General features: G+C 36.8%; 2 protein-coding genes across 10 annotated transcripts in view; one reads left to right on the top strand and one right to left on the bottom strand.

The window, feature by feature from the left end:
* The first annotated feature begins 252 nt into the window (after positions 1-252).
* Positions 253-19,362, top strand: part of LOC129243768 (uncharacterized) — a 53,972-nt gene continuing 34,862 nt past the window's right edge. For 3 of the 5 annotated variants that reach the window (XR_008582345.1, XR_008582344.1, XM_054881060.1), the window contains exon 1: positions 253-471. The gene's annotated coding sequence lies outside the window, so the exon portion shown is untranslated. Of the gene's footprint in view, positions 472-6,982; positions 7,061-7,290; positions 7,307-19,362 lie in introns of those variants that run through there. The other 2 variants (XM_054881061.1, XM_054881062.1) reach the window with 2 other exon arrangements.
* LOC129243767 (BTB/POZ domain-containing protein 3) lies at positions 5,419-17,680 on the bottom strand. Of its 5 annotated transcripts, none has more exons than XM_054881054.1 (2): positions 17,493-17,680; positions 5,419-7,041 (listed from the first exon to the last, which is right to left on the bottom strand). In XM_054881054.1, exon 2 carries the CDS (start codon positions 7,039-7,041, stop codon positions 5,653-5,655), a length of 1,389 nt encoding a protein of 462 aa, XP_054737029.1. In that variant the 5' UTR covers positions 17,493-17,680; the 3' UTR covers positions 5,419-5,652. The 5 variants fall into 5 exon arrangements, with proteins under 5 accessions (XP_054737029.1, XP_054737028.1, XP_054737032.1 ...); XM_054881053.1 differs by having other exon boundaries at positions 17,478-17,680; XM_054881057.1 differs by lacking the exon at positions 17,493-17,680 and adding an exon at positions 17,265-17,378.

A 19,362-nucleotide genomic window follows, 5' to 3' on the forward strand; every position in this document is an offset into this window, starting at 1 on the left:
ATCCGGCCAAGGACTGTCACTCCAGCAGCAATCCCCGTATGTAAATATGGGGAATGTTTATGCTGCTACAACAACAACAACAACGTTTTTTTACTTTGTGCAAAATATGTGGGATTTTTCGCAAACTGATCAACACATTTTTCAAAATCTTGTTTTACATGGAAAATTTTGTTGAAAGCTAATAATTACAAAGAAAATTAAAAAAAAAATATAAAATTGTATAGAAATTTATATGTATATACATTGCTTTTCCTTCCTGTGGAGAGTTACTGTGCAAAAATGTATGCGAATATAAATACATTTTGCACATCACTAACTGCAACGAACAGCTGACACCATTTGCTTATTAGTGTTCGATAAGCGCGAAGCGCAAATCTTTCGTTTTGTATATATTTTAGTTGATTTTTCTTATCATTTGAGGCACCACAGTGCTTTTAACTAAACGAAAATATCACACTGAAAGTGTAGCCGGTAAGTTATTGTTTATTCTTTATATAAACCACGAACTCTGAGCTATCGCTACCGGCGTCCAATTTCTCAATGCATTCGTATTTTGCTAGTGGAGGGTTTTTTGACCGTTTTTAATTTTTTGATGTGATCAGGCGTACATTTCTTGGCCAGAGAGGAGAATATAAGCTATTAAATAGGTGCTTGTTTGAGATACAATTTAAAAGTTGAGAATTTAGTTCTACTTTGCTTGGTAATTATTTAGAAGAGCGGCCCTTCAGAAAATCAGTATTTTTGTAAAATTTTTCCAATGATATCAATAAAATGTATTGTAAAAGAGTGTTTAAGATCGGGGGAACTATACTTTTATGTAGGATTTACTGTTAATATGAATATCAAATCCGGCGGGCGACACAACAAGAATAAACTTAAAAACAATGATATTAAGCGTATTACAAAAAATAATAAAGTAATTAAAATTAAATTAAATTAATTAACACAGTATTTTTGCGTGGAACTCTTTATCGCGTAGGCGGCCTTCGGCCGCGCTTCAAAAAAATAACCCTCATCAGTCCAACTCCGGCTACGCAATCCACAGTATTTTTGCGTAGAACTCCTTTTCGCGTGGGCGGCCTTCGGCCGCGCTTCAAAAAAATAACCCTCATCAGTCCAACTCCGGCTACGCAATCCACAGTATTTTTGCGTAGAACTCCTTTTCGCGTGGGCGGCCTTCGGCCGCGCTTCAAAAAAATAACCCTCATCGGTCCAACTCCGGCTACGCAATCCACAGTATTTTTGCGTAGAACTCATTTTCGCGTGGGCGGCCTTCGGCCGCGCTTCAAAAAAATAACCCTCATCAGTCCAACTCCGGCTACGCAATCCACAGTATTTTTGCGTAGAACTCCTTTTCGCGTGGGCGGCCTTCGGCCGCGCTTCAAAAAAATAACCCTCATCAGTCCAACTCCGGCTACGCAATCCACAGTATTTTTGCGTAGAACTCCTTAAACACTCTTTTACAATACATTTTATTGATATCATTGAAAAAATTTTACAAAAATATTGATTTTCTGAAGGGCCGCTCTTCTAAATAATTACCCTTTGCTTAGAAAAGCAAGCATTTTTTTATATGTATATGCGTGCATATATGTATAGTGAGTACTGTTAGTAATTTGTATTTGTTTATTCTTAGTTTCGTTGAAAAAGAATTGTTCGATTACTAATCGTCATTCCGGTAACGCAAACCCAGCTGTTTTGGTTTACTTTTACTTACTTTTTTTTTTTTTTTTTTTTGTTTTGTTAAATACAATTTGTGTTCAAAACAGATTTGTGAACTTTTTTACAGTCGAAAAGAGTTTACGACACATTTATTAATCTTTTTTTTGCGGGAAAAATTACTTTTTCAGCAAGAATTTTTCAATGTAAACATTTTGTATAAACTGCTCACTTAAGAGCATTCAGACTCTTCTTACTAGAAGACCACTAAAGCGTCTCCTCAAATTTGTGGTTTGTATTTTGATGTTGGTCTACAAGTGGAAGCTGTTGTACATTTACACCAAATCCGCATGGTTTTTATGGGAAAATTTTTTATGGCAAACATTAGCTATTTCTTTATCTGCTGTTTCGTGCCCAGTATGAAGAGTGAGTTCATGGCCAATGTTATTTTAACAGCATAAACATTTTCCATAAATGTGTGTAGGTGCTGCGAGAGTAACAGTCCTTGGCTGTCATGGTCCTGATCGTGACCAATCGACTAGCACTCACGCAGCACCCCAATCGCCTACTGTGGTCAGCGTTTTTAAATTAACTTAATTCAATATCTGGTCGCAGATCGAAGTCCAATCGAAGCGAAGTTTTTTATTTGAAACCCAGTTGAAAACCCCATTGGATTTGGTTGTGAAAATATACATATTTTCTTAACTATTATCAAAATATATCAACTACCTAGGAATCTTGTTGTTGTGTTTAATAGTTGATATGAGTTATATTATACAGGGTGGTGCACGAATCGTGCTACAAAAACAAAACGTAATAACTTTTTTTCTAATCAATGTATTTAACTTTTTGTTTTTTTATTGTATAGATAATTCAATTTTATTTTATGTAACTAATTATGCTCATTCACGCATATGCGACCCCTGATGAGAAAATTGTTCATTGCGCACTGAAGGGTTGAAGTCGGGATCGCCTCAATTATTGTTGTGATGGACTGCTTCAATTCAGTCAAATTACTTGGTTTTGCTTTATACATCTCTTGTTTGAGATAACCCCATAAAAAAAAAATCTGGTGCAGTGAGGTCAGGTGACCTTGGTGGCCAGCGGAAAGTGGAATTTCTGGATATCAATTTATTTCTAAATTTTCGTTGGAGCTCCTCCATAACCGGTCTGGCTATATGTGCAGTTGCTCCATCTTGCTGGAACCAAATGCTGTTAAAAGGGATACGTCTTCGCCGCAGTTCTGGATAAAAAAATTCCTTCAACATGTTTAAATAACGGTCCCCATTTACAGTCGCTGTTACACCGTTTTCTTCGAAGAAGTATGGCCCGACAATGCACCTTGATGAAACTGCGCACCACACTGTGACTCGTTCTGGGTGCAGTTCCATCTCATGGAGTGTTTGCGGATTTGATTGACTCCATATACGGCAATTTTGCTTGTTTACATTGCCGTTTAGATCAAAATGGGCCTCATCAGACATAAACAAGCAATTTATGAAGTTGTTGTCTTCTTCGGCCATTTCAATAATTTTTTGGCAAAATTCCAGGCGAATAGGCAAATCCAAAGGGTTTAATTTGCTTGTGATTTGAACTTTGTACGGAAACAAGTTTAAGTCATCATGAACTATCCGCTGCAATGACCGTCTGCTAACTCCAATTTGCGCCGACAAGTTACGAGTCGAAACTCTTGGATTTGCCTGAATTGACGATGCTACAGCCGCGATTGTGGCTTCGACCCGAACATGGGGATCTCGATGGTACGGTCTGCGTGCGATGCTTCCAGATTCAGCAAACATGTTCACCAGCCTCATAATGGTCCATCTGCTCGGGGGAGTGCCGCCAAACTCCCGCCTAAATTCCCTTTGGACGGAAATGATGGACTGCAAAGCATGGTACCGCTGCACTATCCAAATCCTCTTTTCGGTATCCCAAGCCTCCATTTTTTGTAAATCTAAATACTAATCTGCAAAATAAAAAAAAAAACCGATTACTCACACAGAAAAAAAGGTATTACGTTTTGTTTTTGTAGCACGATTCGTGCGCCACCCTATATTTACATAGTTTTGGTTTTTTATTTTATTTAATTTTTTTTATTTCATTATAAAATGCGTTTCATAATCATAAGACACCCCTAATTTTTAGTATTTTAATTTATAGATTTTAGAGGAAAATAAAAATTTTACACATCGATTAAAGTAACAAAAGTTATCAGTTTCATTACAGAATTTTTATATATTTTTTTAATACATAAAGAAAAATTTTAGCAAAAACGTATTTCCAGGTGTTTCAAAATGATAAGAAACTGTTTAATTAAAGTGATCGTTTAACAAAAGTATACTTTTTTTCGTTGGTGTTGTCAAATGGCGATTGTTGACGTAAACTCTTTTGACTAATATACCCCAAATGTTTTCTATTGGGTTCAGATCCGGCTAGTACATAGTTTCTATGGAACATTCGGTCAAATACTGCCATGGTTCCCTGCTTACGTGGATTCGGGCATTGTCGTGTTGAAAAACGAAGGGCACTTCCCGATTATCCTGAACAAAAAGAACGAGACTATTTTCCAAAACGTTTTTGTAGTCCCCACTATTCATAATCTACGCCAAACTGTTGTTTTTGAAACCTTATTTTGAACAACAGCGGCCAAGGTGGCGAGTTAGAAGCTTTTCTTATGATTGCCTGCTGTTCTCGACTTGATAGTGATAGTTTTCTTCCAACGGGTTTCAAAATGTTGTAATTCTCAGGACTCTGTAAAAAATTCCTCACAACGACTTCTGCCTGTTTTTTTTTTTGTAATTAATTTGATTGACAAGCCTAAATCCTTGTAGGCCAACATTTTTCCACGCCGCTCTTGTGATTTCAGGTTAAATTGAATAAAATTATAATTAAAGTCATCCAAAACAACAATCAGCACTTTCTATCTCTTCAGAAGCTTATTTTCGACTAGTGACTTATCATTAACGCCGAAAATACTAGCAAAAGTACAGCTTCATGGAAAAAAATAACGGTTCCACAAAATAGAGTGAGCTTTCGCAACAGAAACCATTGATGGAAGTCTTAAGTCTAGATATAACTGTAAAGCTACTCCGGAAAGTAAAAACGAGCTTATGGTAGTTCAAAAATTGTATACCAAAGGTGTCTTATGATTATGAAACGCACCTTATCTTTGTTTTCTTAAAGAGTTCGTCCAAATCTTATATTAGTATTTATTAATACTTAGTGCTTATTAGTAAATACACGAATACACACACATGTAGTTTATATTTCATGTCAGAAGAGGGGATCGAACTACGAACTTGTTGCTGATAGGTCACTCATAAACACACTCGACACTATGGCCCACTGAAACTGTAGCCTAATAAATTTAGTCATTGAAATTTGGAGAAATTAGAAATTTTTTGAATTTCAAATGAGTTTGTTTTTTTTTCAACGCGAAAGTAGACATAAAAGAGAGTGGTTTAAATACAGGTGCAAAAGTGTGTAGAAGTGAAATAAAAAATTATTTCGCATCACAATCTGTACAAAATCGATTATAATAAACTGGTTTTTACACATTCATACCAGAAAAGGTTAAATTCTGTTTAATGAGTCAAACCTCAATATGCGAAGATGCGGGCAAACGCGCGTGTGTTTGTTCATATGCATCAAATATGAAAAAAGGTAGTATACATTGGTGTATGTGGTTTATTGACCTGATAGCTGCCACTAAAAACATTGTACTGTAGCCAAGCAAACATTTTAATATTGTTAAGAATTTTTTAAATTTATTTTTATTTTATTTTTACTTACATAACAATAAAATTATTACATAAACTAAAACTAATGCAGCGCTAGCCTCGGAGGCTTTCGGCTGGCATGTTGATGAGGTTAAGAATTTTGCTTTATATAAATTAGCGTAAATTATTTGAAATCATGTTGAACAGATCTAAAGACAAATTGCTAGCTAAACATATATCTAACATGGGTTTGGAATTGTATTCCTGAAAAATATTAAACTAAATTTGTAAAGCGCAAGCCCTTGACCAGGCTACCAGATTGCATTGGCACGTCCCGAAAACTTACACCATTCACGACATCGGATTGTAAACTACACGGATACTCCGAACCGTAGGCATCTGTACGCCACACAAGTCTGATTTTATACTCAATATCAGGGGTAAGCAATAACCCCTCCCCCCACTCGATATTCATATCACAATTGTATCTTGTCAGCTGCTTTGTGACATTGTGTTGCCAAATAACGGACTCGATCTCCGCATTGTGGTCTAGATCGCTTTCTTCACTCTCATCATCGCTGCCGCTACTGTGGCGCACATGTTGATCATTGGCGCTTGTGGTAGGCGCTAAAACTTCAATATACAAATTTTCACTATAATCACTGGGTACGTTGCTTGAGTAATGGGTCAGCGGTGATAAGTTTGGCGTCAAACGACTACAAATGATAAGACCGCGCAATGCAATAAAACGATTGCACTTTACAAATACAGTCCATTCGTGGCTGTCCTGTGTGACAGTGAAGGGTCGGCATGCCTTAAAGTAGATGCGTTCGATTAAATTACATTGTTGTTTTTGCTGCTGTGACGACTTGAGCGCATCTCCTTCACTTTCGACAGCACTGCACGTAGGCAATTGTAGATCATTGATGATCAGCGCACAATTTTCTTGCTCTAAGCCTAATTCATGGCATTCGTGCTGACACCACTCGTATACGAACCACAATAACTGCTTTCTAGTCTTCTCGCTGCCATTGGCTGCAATGATTGCCTTGATGCATTCTTTGGATACATGCACATAATGGTTTTTATGCGATGTCATAAATTGCAGATTATTAAGGCAGCAGCGGGTGAAAAACGACATGCACACCTCCAAAAGGTCACGCAGATCCATGCAGACGCAAAGCTCAAGCGCAGGTAAAATATTGGTGTAGCGTAATTTGCGTGCTATTGCCAACAGACAAGTGTTAGTCAGATCCGTAATTAGATATTTCTCAGCGCAATAGTACAGTTCGATAGCCTCTTCTAGCGAAAGAGTCTCGAAGTCAATGACACCAGCGTAAATGTAATTCAAAAGCATTTGAAACGTTTCGGCACTAATGTCCAAAATTTCGATTTCTTGTTGTTGCTCGCGAAGTGGCCCATAGAACATGGCCTCGAAAACTGGACTGGCTGTGGATAATATTAATTTGTGGCATTTTAGCTGCGCGCCAGCAATGTGAAAAACGCAATCGTAGTATTTCTCAGTACGTAGAAGTTGTTCAAAGCGGCGACCAAATTGTGCTACCATTGTTGTGCTGTCCATAAGCTGATTGGCCAGCTGAGCGGCCTTGGACTGAGACGCTTGTAGTGGTTGTGAAAAGCTCGGTGGGAATATGGAGTTCATCTGAAAGAAGAATGTATATGTATGTATATTAAAATTATTATCTATTTAATCGTAGAAAATATTACTAAAACTTTCAAGGGTAAATAAGTATACAACTATCGTATCCCGGATTTATATTCGACCAAGGATTGCCACTACAGCAGCATATACTATATACGGAATATTTATTCTGCTACACCAACGAGAATTTTTATAGAGATAAGGGATGGAGTGCAGGACCCTTAGAAGGGCTAGTATACTAGGGCTGCAGACCTGGGCCATTCTGGTACGTAAAACCGTTTGCTGTGCTGTGAATGGCACCCCGACGAAGCAGCATTTTTCTTGAGTCTACCGTTAGATAAGGGAAAATTGGTTTGCAGGCAAAAAAATGAAATTAACTTGATTAACCCTTTGGGGTTGGAGCCGCTCGACGGGTGAGCGTCGCTGAGAACGAGAGGTATTGGAGTGCGCAGTAATGCTAATGTTGAAATGCCTTTGTTGGATCCTTATTGCACGGTTTTCACTACCACTTGACGAAGTAATTCAAAGTGGTATTCGTCAGAACTGTCACTATCTAACGTCTCATCTTTAGATCGCTTAGCCTTCGTGCGTAGGATAAAAAATATAAAAAGCCTGCTGGTTCCTCTGGCACTCACGCTGAGAGACTGAATCGAAGAACTGAAATTTGTTCTGACTCTACCGTTGTCTCACATTGTAAGTTTACATTATAAGGAAGATAAGACTTCATCGCTAATGGCTTCCGATGTCTTTGAATGAAAACGTGACTCCTTTATTGTACCTACACGTTATCTTATCGCTCAGAACGACAGACGTCGCGAGCCTTGCAGCTACGAACTAACTTGGGCGGCCATATGCCGGCCGACACGCGTCCGGAACGGTAAAACAGCTTGGGAGGCTATATGCCGACATTCGTCCCCAAAGAGTTAAAAATTGGCCAAAAAAGTATCACCTTCGTAGAGAAATGCTGGTATATTAAACATTTTGTTATTTAATATATAAGTATGTAATTACTTATGGCATTTGTGAGGAAAACTATGTATTTAAAAATTTCGATAAATTTGTTAAGTAAATATGTCCAAATGCCATGAGTAATTTTAACAAATTAAAAGAATAATTAAAATTAATGAACCAACATTTTATTTACAAACGAAAACGTAAATCATAATTTTTCTACTTTATAAAACACTTTCTTGATAAATGATGCATGTCCATACATGCTAAATGTTATTGACAGTTTGTTGTGCCGCCTTAAGCTTTAATAACTGCTTATAAACGTCGATGCATACTTTTTACCAATACCTTGGTTTCATTAGCTGCAATTTTCCCTACTCAACACTTGAAGCTCTCCTTAATGACGCCTTTGATGTTTTTTTTTGTGCTTTCTGATTCTCCTTTCTAAGATCTCCCAGACATGCTAAATTGGGTTCAGATCCGGTGATTGAGGTGGAGTTTGAAACTGCTTATAGTGGTAAATAAGCCATTCTTGCACGAGATAAGATGAGTGTTTTGGGCCATCGCCTTGTTGAAACAAGAACCCTTCAGCATGCAGTCCAAATTTAAAGGCACTATCATGCAAATTATTCTTCATAATGTTTAAATACAGATGTTTGTCCATTTTATCATCAATAAAAACTATTTTTCCTACTCCAGATGCAGATATACACGCCCAAACTATTGCATTTCCTCCTCCATTCTTGACGGTAGGAATACGATTTTTTTCATTTGGTTGTGTATTTTCTTTTCGCCAAACTTTTAGAGGGTCATTTGCTCCGAAAACATTAAATTTCGACTCATCACTGAATATGACGTTTTCCTAAAACGAATCTGGCTCATTTATATAGCGTTTGACGAACTCCAATCTCTTCTTTCTGTTAATATCTAAAATGTAGGGCTTGCGGCGTGCCGCTCTACTATGATAACTATCGTTTTGCAGACAATTACGGACTGTTTGTGGGCTTACTTTTTTACGAAAAGACTCTTGAATATTTCGGCATAGTATCGTGGAGGTTATTTTGGGAATTTGCGCGACTGATGCTACTATGATGCGTTCCTCGCGTGCTGTGAATATTTTTAGCCTCCTGTTTGGTGGTGATTAGCTTCCAATTTCCCAGTATTAACGTAATTAGCAATAACACTTTGCACCTTAGAATGCGATTTGCCAATTTCTTTGCCGATTTCGCGCAGAGACTTGTTTCCCAAGTACAATTTAATAACAATTTTACGCATTTCTAATGGTAAATCCGCACTTCGTCCCATTTGTCACTTTCAATCGAAATATTACGCGCAACTGAAACTGAATCGGCGATAAAAACTAAGAAAACCCAATTTTATGTCGTTTTCAGCAATACATATACAGTAAAAACACAAACGATTTTTACTCTAACTTTTGTAGCAACAATATCATGAGCTGAGAATACATTCTCATTGTGCATAGCGGGCCTAATGCCCGTATATTCTACAAATAATAAATTATATCATTCATCAGATTAAAAAAGAAACAGCATGCCATACAACAAAATAACAAGGCTTTGGTTTCCTAATAATTTAAAATGAACACCCTGTGCATCCATAGTCTATACTACTTACATAAGTAAACTATTGAACGTGTATACACAACGTGTAGTTTTGCTTGTTCATGAACTTGAAAATGCTTCTTTGAATGATGATATTTATATCGACCACTTAAAGGTGGCCAAACTCCATTAAGTAATCGTGATTTGAATAAATTGTATTCGTAATAATTTATGATTTTTACGCATTCTGTTTTCTGCAAGGTCAGAATATATTTTCCACGTTTCGCATACTAATCAGAAATATTCTAGATTTTAATTAAAAAATTACCAAAATCACGTGCTAAACTTGAGCTTATGTTGGTTGGTTGTGTTTAGCAGCTAATTTCCATTGGTCCATGTGCCTAAAATATAAAGTAAGAAAACCATATTGAACATAAACAGCCTAATTCTTATAAGAAAACCACATTGCACCATTGCCAGATGAAATTGGGCAAGTTAAAAATTTGGGGAAAAGTTTTGATAGTTGATCTCACTTAATTGGTGACTTATAAATTCGATGGGGTTCCCTGTTTTGTCAGATTGGCCCCAATTTTCTAGATAACGGAATTTGAAAATTCCTCTTGGGGCTGCTTCTAAATGAATTCTTATTTAGAATCAATCTTATCTTATGACATGTTCGATGCAAAAATTATTTTAATGTGTTTTATTATATACAGACATAGTCAAAAGTATTTACACAAAGCTTGAATTTCGCAAAAGTTCAAGCACTTGCTTTAGTGTGAAATATGCCGTTGTTGTCTTTGAATTTGCAGTAGTTATCTTTGCATACTCCAAGTATTTCAACAACAACAACATTTTTCAATACGGTTGTTTAAAAACAACAAACAAAGTAGAAAGCCTCAACAATGTGAATACTTTTGACTATGGGTGTATATTATTTTCATTTGTTTTCCTTAGTAAATCTGCTTAAATTTTAATTTTTTTTGTGAATAACTCGCGCAATTTTAAATACATTGTGCTTTAGTTTTGAACGGGACTGTACTTTAACATAACTTTAAACTTCCCAAAATCATCAAGATTGTTTCTCACTTTAACATATCCAAAAAAAAATTTATATATATATCAAAGGGTAACCGCATATTTAAATTTTTTTTTGGGGTGTGTGAGGTAGGGTTCATAATAATTTCGCGGAAACAGAAAGTGCTATATTTGCTATGCAACTGCGTCGAATGGTGTAGCCACTAAAACAATTCCTCCTCCTCTTCTGGGGAGACTCCCTTCCCGGAACTACTTTGCATTACTTCGGGAAAGCCCAGAACGGTATCCATTAAATGGACCAATAATATTCACCCACGTCTGGGTACACCATATTTGTAGCCAGCTTCATGCTATAACCTCATCTTCTAATGTCTATTTGCCGTCGTATCAGTGGCATGTACGCGGTTCAAAAAAGCTAAAAAAGTCGATTTACATGTTTTCGATGTTCACTGCAGACAACAAACTATTTTCCAATACCTCCTAAACGATTTTCAATAACCTCTGAATGCTTTTCTGTCATGAAAGAGCATATCATAGGAACCATATGCCGAAATCGTGACGCATTACATATACATATATATATATAATTAGCGCGTACACCGAGCTCTTCCTCTAATTTGAGGCGTGCGTCTTGCCGTTGCTCCACATATGGAGGGACCTACAGTTTTTAGCCGACACTGAACGGCGGATATTAGTATACCACAAATTGGTTAAACTAATAAAGGTATGTAGGAGACCCTCGTATATAAATATCTCTATATGTATGTATGTATGTGCAACCGGTAAAATTGGATTGAACATTAACGAGGAAAAAAACAAAATATATGTTGATGTCCGGAAAAAACGATCTGATACCTGGTACAATCAAAATCGGGGCATATGAGTTTCAAGCGGTGAAAAATGTCACGTATCTGCGGTAAACTAAGCCACGACAACGTAATGAGCATTACAATCGACGATAGAATACGAGCAGCAAATAGAGCATTCTACTCACTTATTAAATTCTTTAAATCGAAGCTGCTGAACAGACCTTGCAAAATTTCGCTACATAAATCTAGAGTCCGACCAGTTCTATCCTACAATAAGTGAAAAAGACAAAGTATTCGAGAGGAAAATGTTGAGGCAAATCTTTGGTGCAGTCATGGACAACGGCGAGTGGCGTATAAAATGGAACCATGATTTGGACCAACTTGTAAGAGGGGAAAATGATGTGCGATTCATCAAAGCTCAAAGACTAAGATGGCTAGGCCATACCATGAGATTGGACCCCGCGAGAGCTCAACGAAAAGTAATTGACGCTAAAACATTTGCAACGAAAGCAAGAGGCAGACCAAGATCAAGATTGATTGACGAACTAGACGTTGAGATGAGGAACCTCAAGGTCACCAATTGGAGGGAAACAACCAAGGATCGGGACAAATGGATACATTTTGTGCAGCAGGCCAAAGCTCACACAGAGCTGTAGCGCCAAATGATGATGATAATGATGATTGTATGTATGTATATGCTTGTGCCTATGTATTTATATTCCAATCTGCAATTGCGAACGAAGTGCCTCATTTGTAATCATAAATTTGTAGATAGTGTACTGAAGTACCAAGTTCGTGCGCACTTGCTATGAAGCGATAAGTGCCAGCTGGTCACCTTTACGCAAACCTGGACAGGTTTGAAGATCACACATTCAATAATATCCACATTTGTTTACATTAGACTAGTATTTGCAAACAGCTTTTCAAAAATGACTGAAGAGCGTTAAAGGTGTGTATTTAGAAGTCGGCACTTACGTCGGCTTTTGTTTGTTTATCTACAGTGTATACTTATCAAAAACTAAATGGAGAATGTACAAGTTAAGGCGGATTTGATTCGTCATTGATTGCCGGCATGTTTCTGCGGTTGACTGAGTTAAATGGGGTTTCGCGTGAATAGAACAACACAAAACTGGTTTGTGAGAATACTATAGCGAATAAATTAAATCACCAAAGAAAAAATGCGAAATGTGAAATACGTAGAAAAATCTTAACCTGAATAAAAATCACATTCAAATAGAAAGATATAAAAAATAATTCAAATGAATATTAGGTATATAATATATTTCATGGAAAATCGTAGGAATGTTTTTATTCCCACACTTTTTTGAATACATAATAATGTAACGGCAGTATGTGACATAAAAAAATATAACCAAGTTGTACAGTAATAGTTTACAGCTGAATTTTTTTAAAAACCTCAAAGTTTATCGCCTCCAGCATACACAAGATACAAGAAATCACAAAATTCTTGCAACTGAGGTGTAAAATATTATGTATTCATTATTGTTTTTTAAACATATCCACTTACTCTTGCCCTGATCTCCTCGTGGAGCATAAGATCTAAACATTTTAAGCCTCTAATTCCTTCACTTTTAGTTGGTCGTAGCCAATCTTAAGCTAGAACTTAATACCAAACATTTCAGCGCCTTATTCAGCTAAAAAATGTGTCAGCTGAAAACCACAAGGCCCAGAATGCTAGATGTGGAGCTCTAGCTTTAAAGCATTAATCACATATTGACCGCCTTCAAAGTGAACGAGTTTTGACGAATGATGCAATATTAGATATACAGGGTGGGCCATATAGCGTTTGCTTTTTGAACCATCTATTTTTTTGAGAATGGTAACACAAATGACATGTCAAATGTGTTCATAATTTATTTAAAGGTTTGACATTTACGAAATGGGACGCTATACGCTTGAACAAAATTGGGAAATATTGAAAACCTATTTCCAAAGTGGTGAGTCTTCTTCTTCTTTTCTGATTTTCACATCGGTGGCTACGTCAATAAGCAAAATTGTCGGATTTGAGGCTCAGAAAATCCACACGTTACTGTAGAGAAGCAAATGCATCCATAACGAGTCACTGTTTGGTGCGGTTTTTGGTCTGGCAGCATCATCGGGCCATTTTTTTCGAAAATGAGCGAGGAGCCGCGGTTACAGTAAATGGCGAGCGCTACCGTGACATGCTCAACGAGTTGTTTCCAAAAATTGAAGAGAATGACATGGACGACATTTGGTTTCAACAGGAACATTTGGCTACCGTTTTTGAAAACCGAATAATCAGCCGAAATTCCGATATCAATTGGCCGTCTCGGAGCTGTGATTTAAGCCCGTTGGACTATTTTTTATGGGAAGCTGTTAAGGATAAATGCTATGCGAACCATCCAGAGACGATTGATGCTTTAAAACACGAAATCGAAGTTGCCATTCATGAAATTGGAGCACAAACAATCGAAAATGTGCTTAGAAATTGGGTTGATCGAATGGCCTACTGTAAAGCCAGTCGTGGTAGTCATTTGAACGATATTATTTTTCATTCATAAAAGACAATGTTTAATCTTCAAAATAAAAAAAAAGTTTGAAAAAATATTGATTAGTTTTTTTTTATAGCCGATTCAAAAAGCAAATTTTACATGACCCATCCTATACCACTCACAAGCTCATTCGACTACTGCAGTTGAAGTTTTGTCTACGAGTTTGTAGTAGCTATCTCGAAATTCACTTGAAATTGGAACCACCAAAGCATAGAAGTTATTGTAAATCCTTTTTTTGCTTTTTACCTTATTTAAAACAGCTTGTATTTGGCATCACTGTTACATTATTTTTTTTTATTTTTTTATAGCTCTCGCATTGAAAATTCACACTACCATAACCCATTTCACAAAATAACTCAATAATTGCCTTTTAGTCATAGTTTCGAAACTTTCTATGCCGTTGAATAAGATATGTAAATTTTTTAAACCATCGAGAAGATCTGCGAATTTTATTTTAAAAACTAATATAATAATAAATTAAATATGAACATATTCTAAAGTATCTTCTTAGTATATAAAGGGTCTTTCAAAAGTGTCGCCTAGGTGACAGTAGTGAATAATTCATGGACGGTACCTCTTTTTATGTCATCTTTAACCCTTAACGAGTGTTGGCATATTGCCGCCCAAGCTGTTTTACCGTTCCCGGACGCGTGTCGGCATATGGCCGCAAAAATTAGTTCGTAGCTGCAAGGCTCGCGACGTCTGTCGTTCTGAGCGATAAGATAATGTGTAGGTACAGTAAAGGAGTCACGTTTTCATTCAAAGACATCAGGGGCCATTAGCGATGAAGTCTTATCTTCCTTATAATGTAAACTTACAATGTGAGACAAGGATAGAGTCAGAACAAATTTCAGTTCTCTCTGCGTGAGTGCCAAAGGAACCAGCAGGCTTTTTATATTTTTTATCCTAAGCACGAAGGCTAAGCGATCTAAAGATGATACGTTAGATAGTGACAGTTCTGACAAATATGACTTTGAATTACTTCGTCAAGTGGAAGTGAAATCCGTGCAATAAAGAACCCACTAAGGCATTTCAACATTAGCAGTAACAGCAGTTTGTTTATAATTATTTTTTGATTTTAAGAAAAAATTTTCTTGTGTTAAATAAAGCCTTAGTTTTTATAACGTTTTTTATTTTCTTTACTGCGCATGCCAATACCTCTCGTTCTCAGCGACGCTCGCCCGTCGAGCGGCTCCGTCCCCAAATAAAGGGTTAATATTTGTCAAGTAGGCAGATGCGCAATTTTGCACGATAGAGCAACGCGTTAAAATCTTTGAAATTTACTATGAAAATGGTCGATCTTTAAGAACAACATATTGATAAATTGTTTTTTTTTTTTTTTGTGGAAATAATGGTCCGAATAAGTCGGCAATTCATAGGTCTGTGAAAACATTTCAAGAAAATGGTTTTGTCGAGGATAGCAAAAGAACTGGCAGACTGAAAACTGGACGTTTCATTGAGAATATTACTGCTATAATGCAAATTATTACTGAACAAACCTTCAACATCAAAATCTAGACGTTCTCAACATTCATGGCATTCATGAATTGACTGTTTGACGAATGTTACCTGTAGACGTGCACATTTAAATGCTGTCATTTTTAGATATAATTGTTAAGAGTTGTGTTTTGAATAAAAAGACCTGCAGAAATCTAAATTTTTCATGTTTTACAATACTTTAAAACAAATGCCTTGAAAAAATGAGGTTAAGTTACTAACATCGTATTTTTATCATTGCACCATGCGAATGAGTACTTATAATCTTATATATAAATATAAGTGGCGCTTCCACCCTTTTTTGGGTGTTTGGCCGACCTCCTCATCCAATTTGTGGTGTGCGTCTCCGAACGGCAGATATTTTTTATGAGGAACTTTTTCATGGCGGAAATACACTCGCAGGTTTGCCATTGCCTGCCGAGGAAGACCGTTATTAGAAAAAAAACTTTTTCTTCATTTTGCTGCTTCGTGGAGATTGGAATCAACCTTCTCCGAATTCCGAATGGTATTCACGCACCAACCCATTCGGCTACGTCGGCCGCAGTTGAAAGAAAAAGCACGTCATTTTCCTGCTCTGAAGGAATATTTTTAATTAATGAGGTAAAAATTTTACTTCGAAAAATGTTATATTAAGTCAGAAAATGATTTTGCAAAAGGTTTCATTGCCGCTTTATGAAATAATTACTCGTAGTTATTTGATCGAATTCAATGTTCATCAGAATTAGCTGGTAATATTTTTAACTTCCCCATCCATTTTTTTTTTTTTATTTATTATTTTTATTTCTTTTATTTTTATTTATTATTTACTATTTTTTACTTTTATTTATTAATTATTATTTTTAATCTATTCTATTTAATTATTATTTTATTTTTATTATTTTATTATTTTTATTTTTGCTTATAAAGTTTTTTTAAATTCTTTTTAATCTGTAAATTTAAGATAAAACGCAATAAAATATAAAATTTTAGCTAAAACCGCGTTGTACACAAAAGTAATACGCAAATTCTTTAAACGCCCAACAGGTTTCTAAAATATCAGATTCATAAATTTCGTACTATTTAACTTTTACATTTTACACTTTTTGTTTACTTGATTGCCTCATCAACGACAGAATGCTGATTTATTAGTTTTACAATCATTCTACTCGCTCACCAATCAAATGCAGTATAAAGCAAGCAGCATTTTTATAGAATGTTTCAATAAGACTGCGTGTTTTGAATTTTTTGAAATTTGAAAGTAGTGCTAAGCTTCTTTCTTTTTTTTTGAATGAGGTTATATCTGGTAGACGTGCGTTTCTCATTCCTGAGAAGTATTTGTCGTCGGCATTTTGGACCTAGTGGTGGCTCAATTTCATCAATGACGCATCGAATCTCGTCTTTCGTTCTCCACAAAGAGAAACCCAACGGCGTCGAACCGCATGTTTTTGGCGCCCAATTCACTTCACCATGTTGCGGGCTAACGACATAGTAGAAATTCTGAAAAACTCTCCCCACTAAATCTCAATAGTGGTACAAACAAAGCGCCATACAATTGCAGCATAAACATTAAATTTTCCTAATGGGCCACCCATTATATAATACTTATAGAACGTAGTTGTTGACATAAATGCACCAAATTAGATCAGCAAATTTGTTTGGATATTTGGACAAATGGATATGTCATGCGTAATCAAATTGTCTTTTACCTTCAAATACTATACTATTTGGAAGCACTCTTGCATTCTAAAAAATGGTAATATTAACTAAAATATATATTCTTGCGACTCTTAGAAATATAATAAAATAAAATACGAGTATGCAGCTATTGCAAATTCACTTCCAAATATACATACATTTGGTATGTCACACTTGCGAATTCGTTACATAAATGTCATTGCTTTTGTTCACTTAAAAACAGAAACGAGTATCTATGAAAATGTGGAAAATTGCTTTTGATTGGTAATTCATATTAGTATCGCATGCAAATTACCAGCTGTTCCTTTTTATTTTGTTTATTATTTTATTCGCTTTTGTTTATATGTATGCGTTTAAATTCTCAGACTCACTTTAATTTAATTTACCCTTTGAGATCTCGTCACAACACTTTGATAATTGAGTTAATTACTTTCGCCGTTTTTTCTAAATATGTTTATGAGTATTTAATTCCAAACCAATTATTTTTAATCTAAAAGTATCTTCCGTTCAAATCTTAGAGGCGTCCACACGAACTTTGCGCCTTAACGACTCATTTGCGTTTAAATATTTTGCAAAATTCTGATACCTTTCCAGCGCACTCTTTCGAGTGGCGATTATGTGTGTGTTTACAAATCGCTTCATCGATCAACGCCGATTGTGAGTGTAACAAATGCCACTCAACTCGCTTTGAACTCAACTCGTGAATGAAGAGACTGACAAAAGTTTGCTCAGTTGACTATTCTCGCCACAAATATCCATTTGTATAAATTACGAGCACTTGATGCACATGATGGGCCATCGTTTTCGCGCTGATCTCAATGTGTACGAGTATACAATCGGTGGTATATTATGCCAGCTTCTATTCTGAATACATTTCCCAGACTCAATTGTTTTGTAGGTTAATTTAAGAATACATGGTCTCGTAAAGTGTTTTCTTTTCTTCTCGAGATGACATGGCATTTGGGGAGACGGTACATTGATAACTCTTGGGATGAGTCGCAAATGTGCGCGACCATATCCACCGCGATCACCACTAAGGCGTACACAGGGTTTGATTGAACAGTAATGAGCCTTATTTTTTTTAAGCAGTTTTATTAAACCTTTTGGCTTATACAACTAATATTCTTCAAAATAGGACCCTTGAGTGTTAATACACGGCTGGTAGCGGTCCTTCCACTGCAGGAAACATTTTTTAAACTCATCCGCCGGAATCGCGTTCAATTCGGCTGTCACAGTTTTTTGGATCGCCTAGATGGAGTCGAAAGGCCTCCCATTCAGCTTTCTTTTCAGGCGCAGGAACAAGAAGACGTCCGGAGGGGACCGAAGGAGCACTTCTTTGTAAAATGCCGCGTTTACAGTGCTTTCTGGAGGTACAAACTCCTTGTGAACGATGCCTCGAGAGTCGAAAAAGATGATCAGCATGGTTTTGACCTTGGATTTCGACATGCGCGCCTTCTTGGGCCGTGGCGACTGGCTCGTGTGCCATTCCGCACTCTCTCTCTTGCCCTCAGGATCGCACTCAAAGCTCCAGGTTTCATCTCCTGTAATACAATTGTCTAAATTATTATCCTGTTCACTTTCCAATACTTCACGATTCTTTTCCACGCGCAATGCATTTTCGCCACTGCAAAATCCTAACACACTTTTAAAACAGCTTTCACGCGCGGAGCGATGTTGATTGCACCGCTGTTGCCAGCGAACTGGGACCGGTTTCTAGTGGAAGGGGAAAGTCCAACGATCATTTTCCCCCACCAGCCGATTCGGTTGATCGCTTGGCAGACGCTCCGTGCGGGAAGACTCATTACTTTTCAATCAAACCCTGTATGCTACCCGTGAAGGGGCATAACACTAAGCTCAGCAAGCAGAAAAACCACCACAGCAGGCACTTGCTGGAAGCTGAGTCACCTCCCAGGCACGTCCTTCATCATCTGAGTGATGAGATCTTGAGCATACAATTAAACTCTCGTTATACGCATGCCGTTATTATCCGCGTTACTCTGGCATTATTAAAAAAAATAATAATAATTGTCGTTTCTGTTAGGTGTTTGGCCGAGCTTCTTCTCCTATTTGTGGCAGCGTATTGATGTTGTTCCACAAATGGAGGAACGTACAGTTTTAAGCCAACTTCGAATGGCACATGGTTTTCATGGCAGAAATACACTCAGAGGTTTGCCATTGCCTGTCGAGTGGCGACCGCTATTAGAAAAAAATGGTTGTACTCGTATTATTTCATGTTCTTGCACGGAGATTCGAACC

This window comes from Anastrepha obliqua, chromosome 4, assembly GCF_027943255.1.
Source record: "Anastrepha obliqua isolate idAnaObli1 chromosome 4, idAnaObli1_1.0, whole genome shotgun sequence".
NCBI classification, from domain to species: Eukaryota; Metazoa; Arthropoda; class Insecta; order Diptera; family Tephritidae; genus Anastrepha; species Anastrepha obliqua.

Excerpts from the sequence above, each read along its gene's own strand:
- LOC129243767 (XM_054881054.1), bottom strand. The coding sequence starts at position 7,041 with ATGAACTCCATATTCCCACCGAGCTTTTCACAACCACTACAAGCGTCT.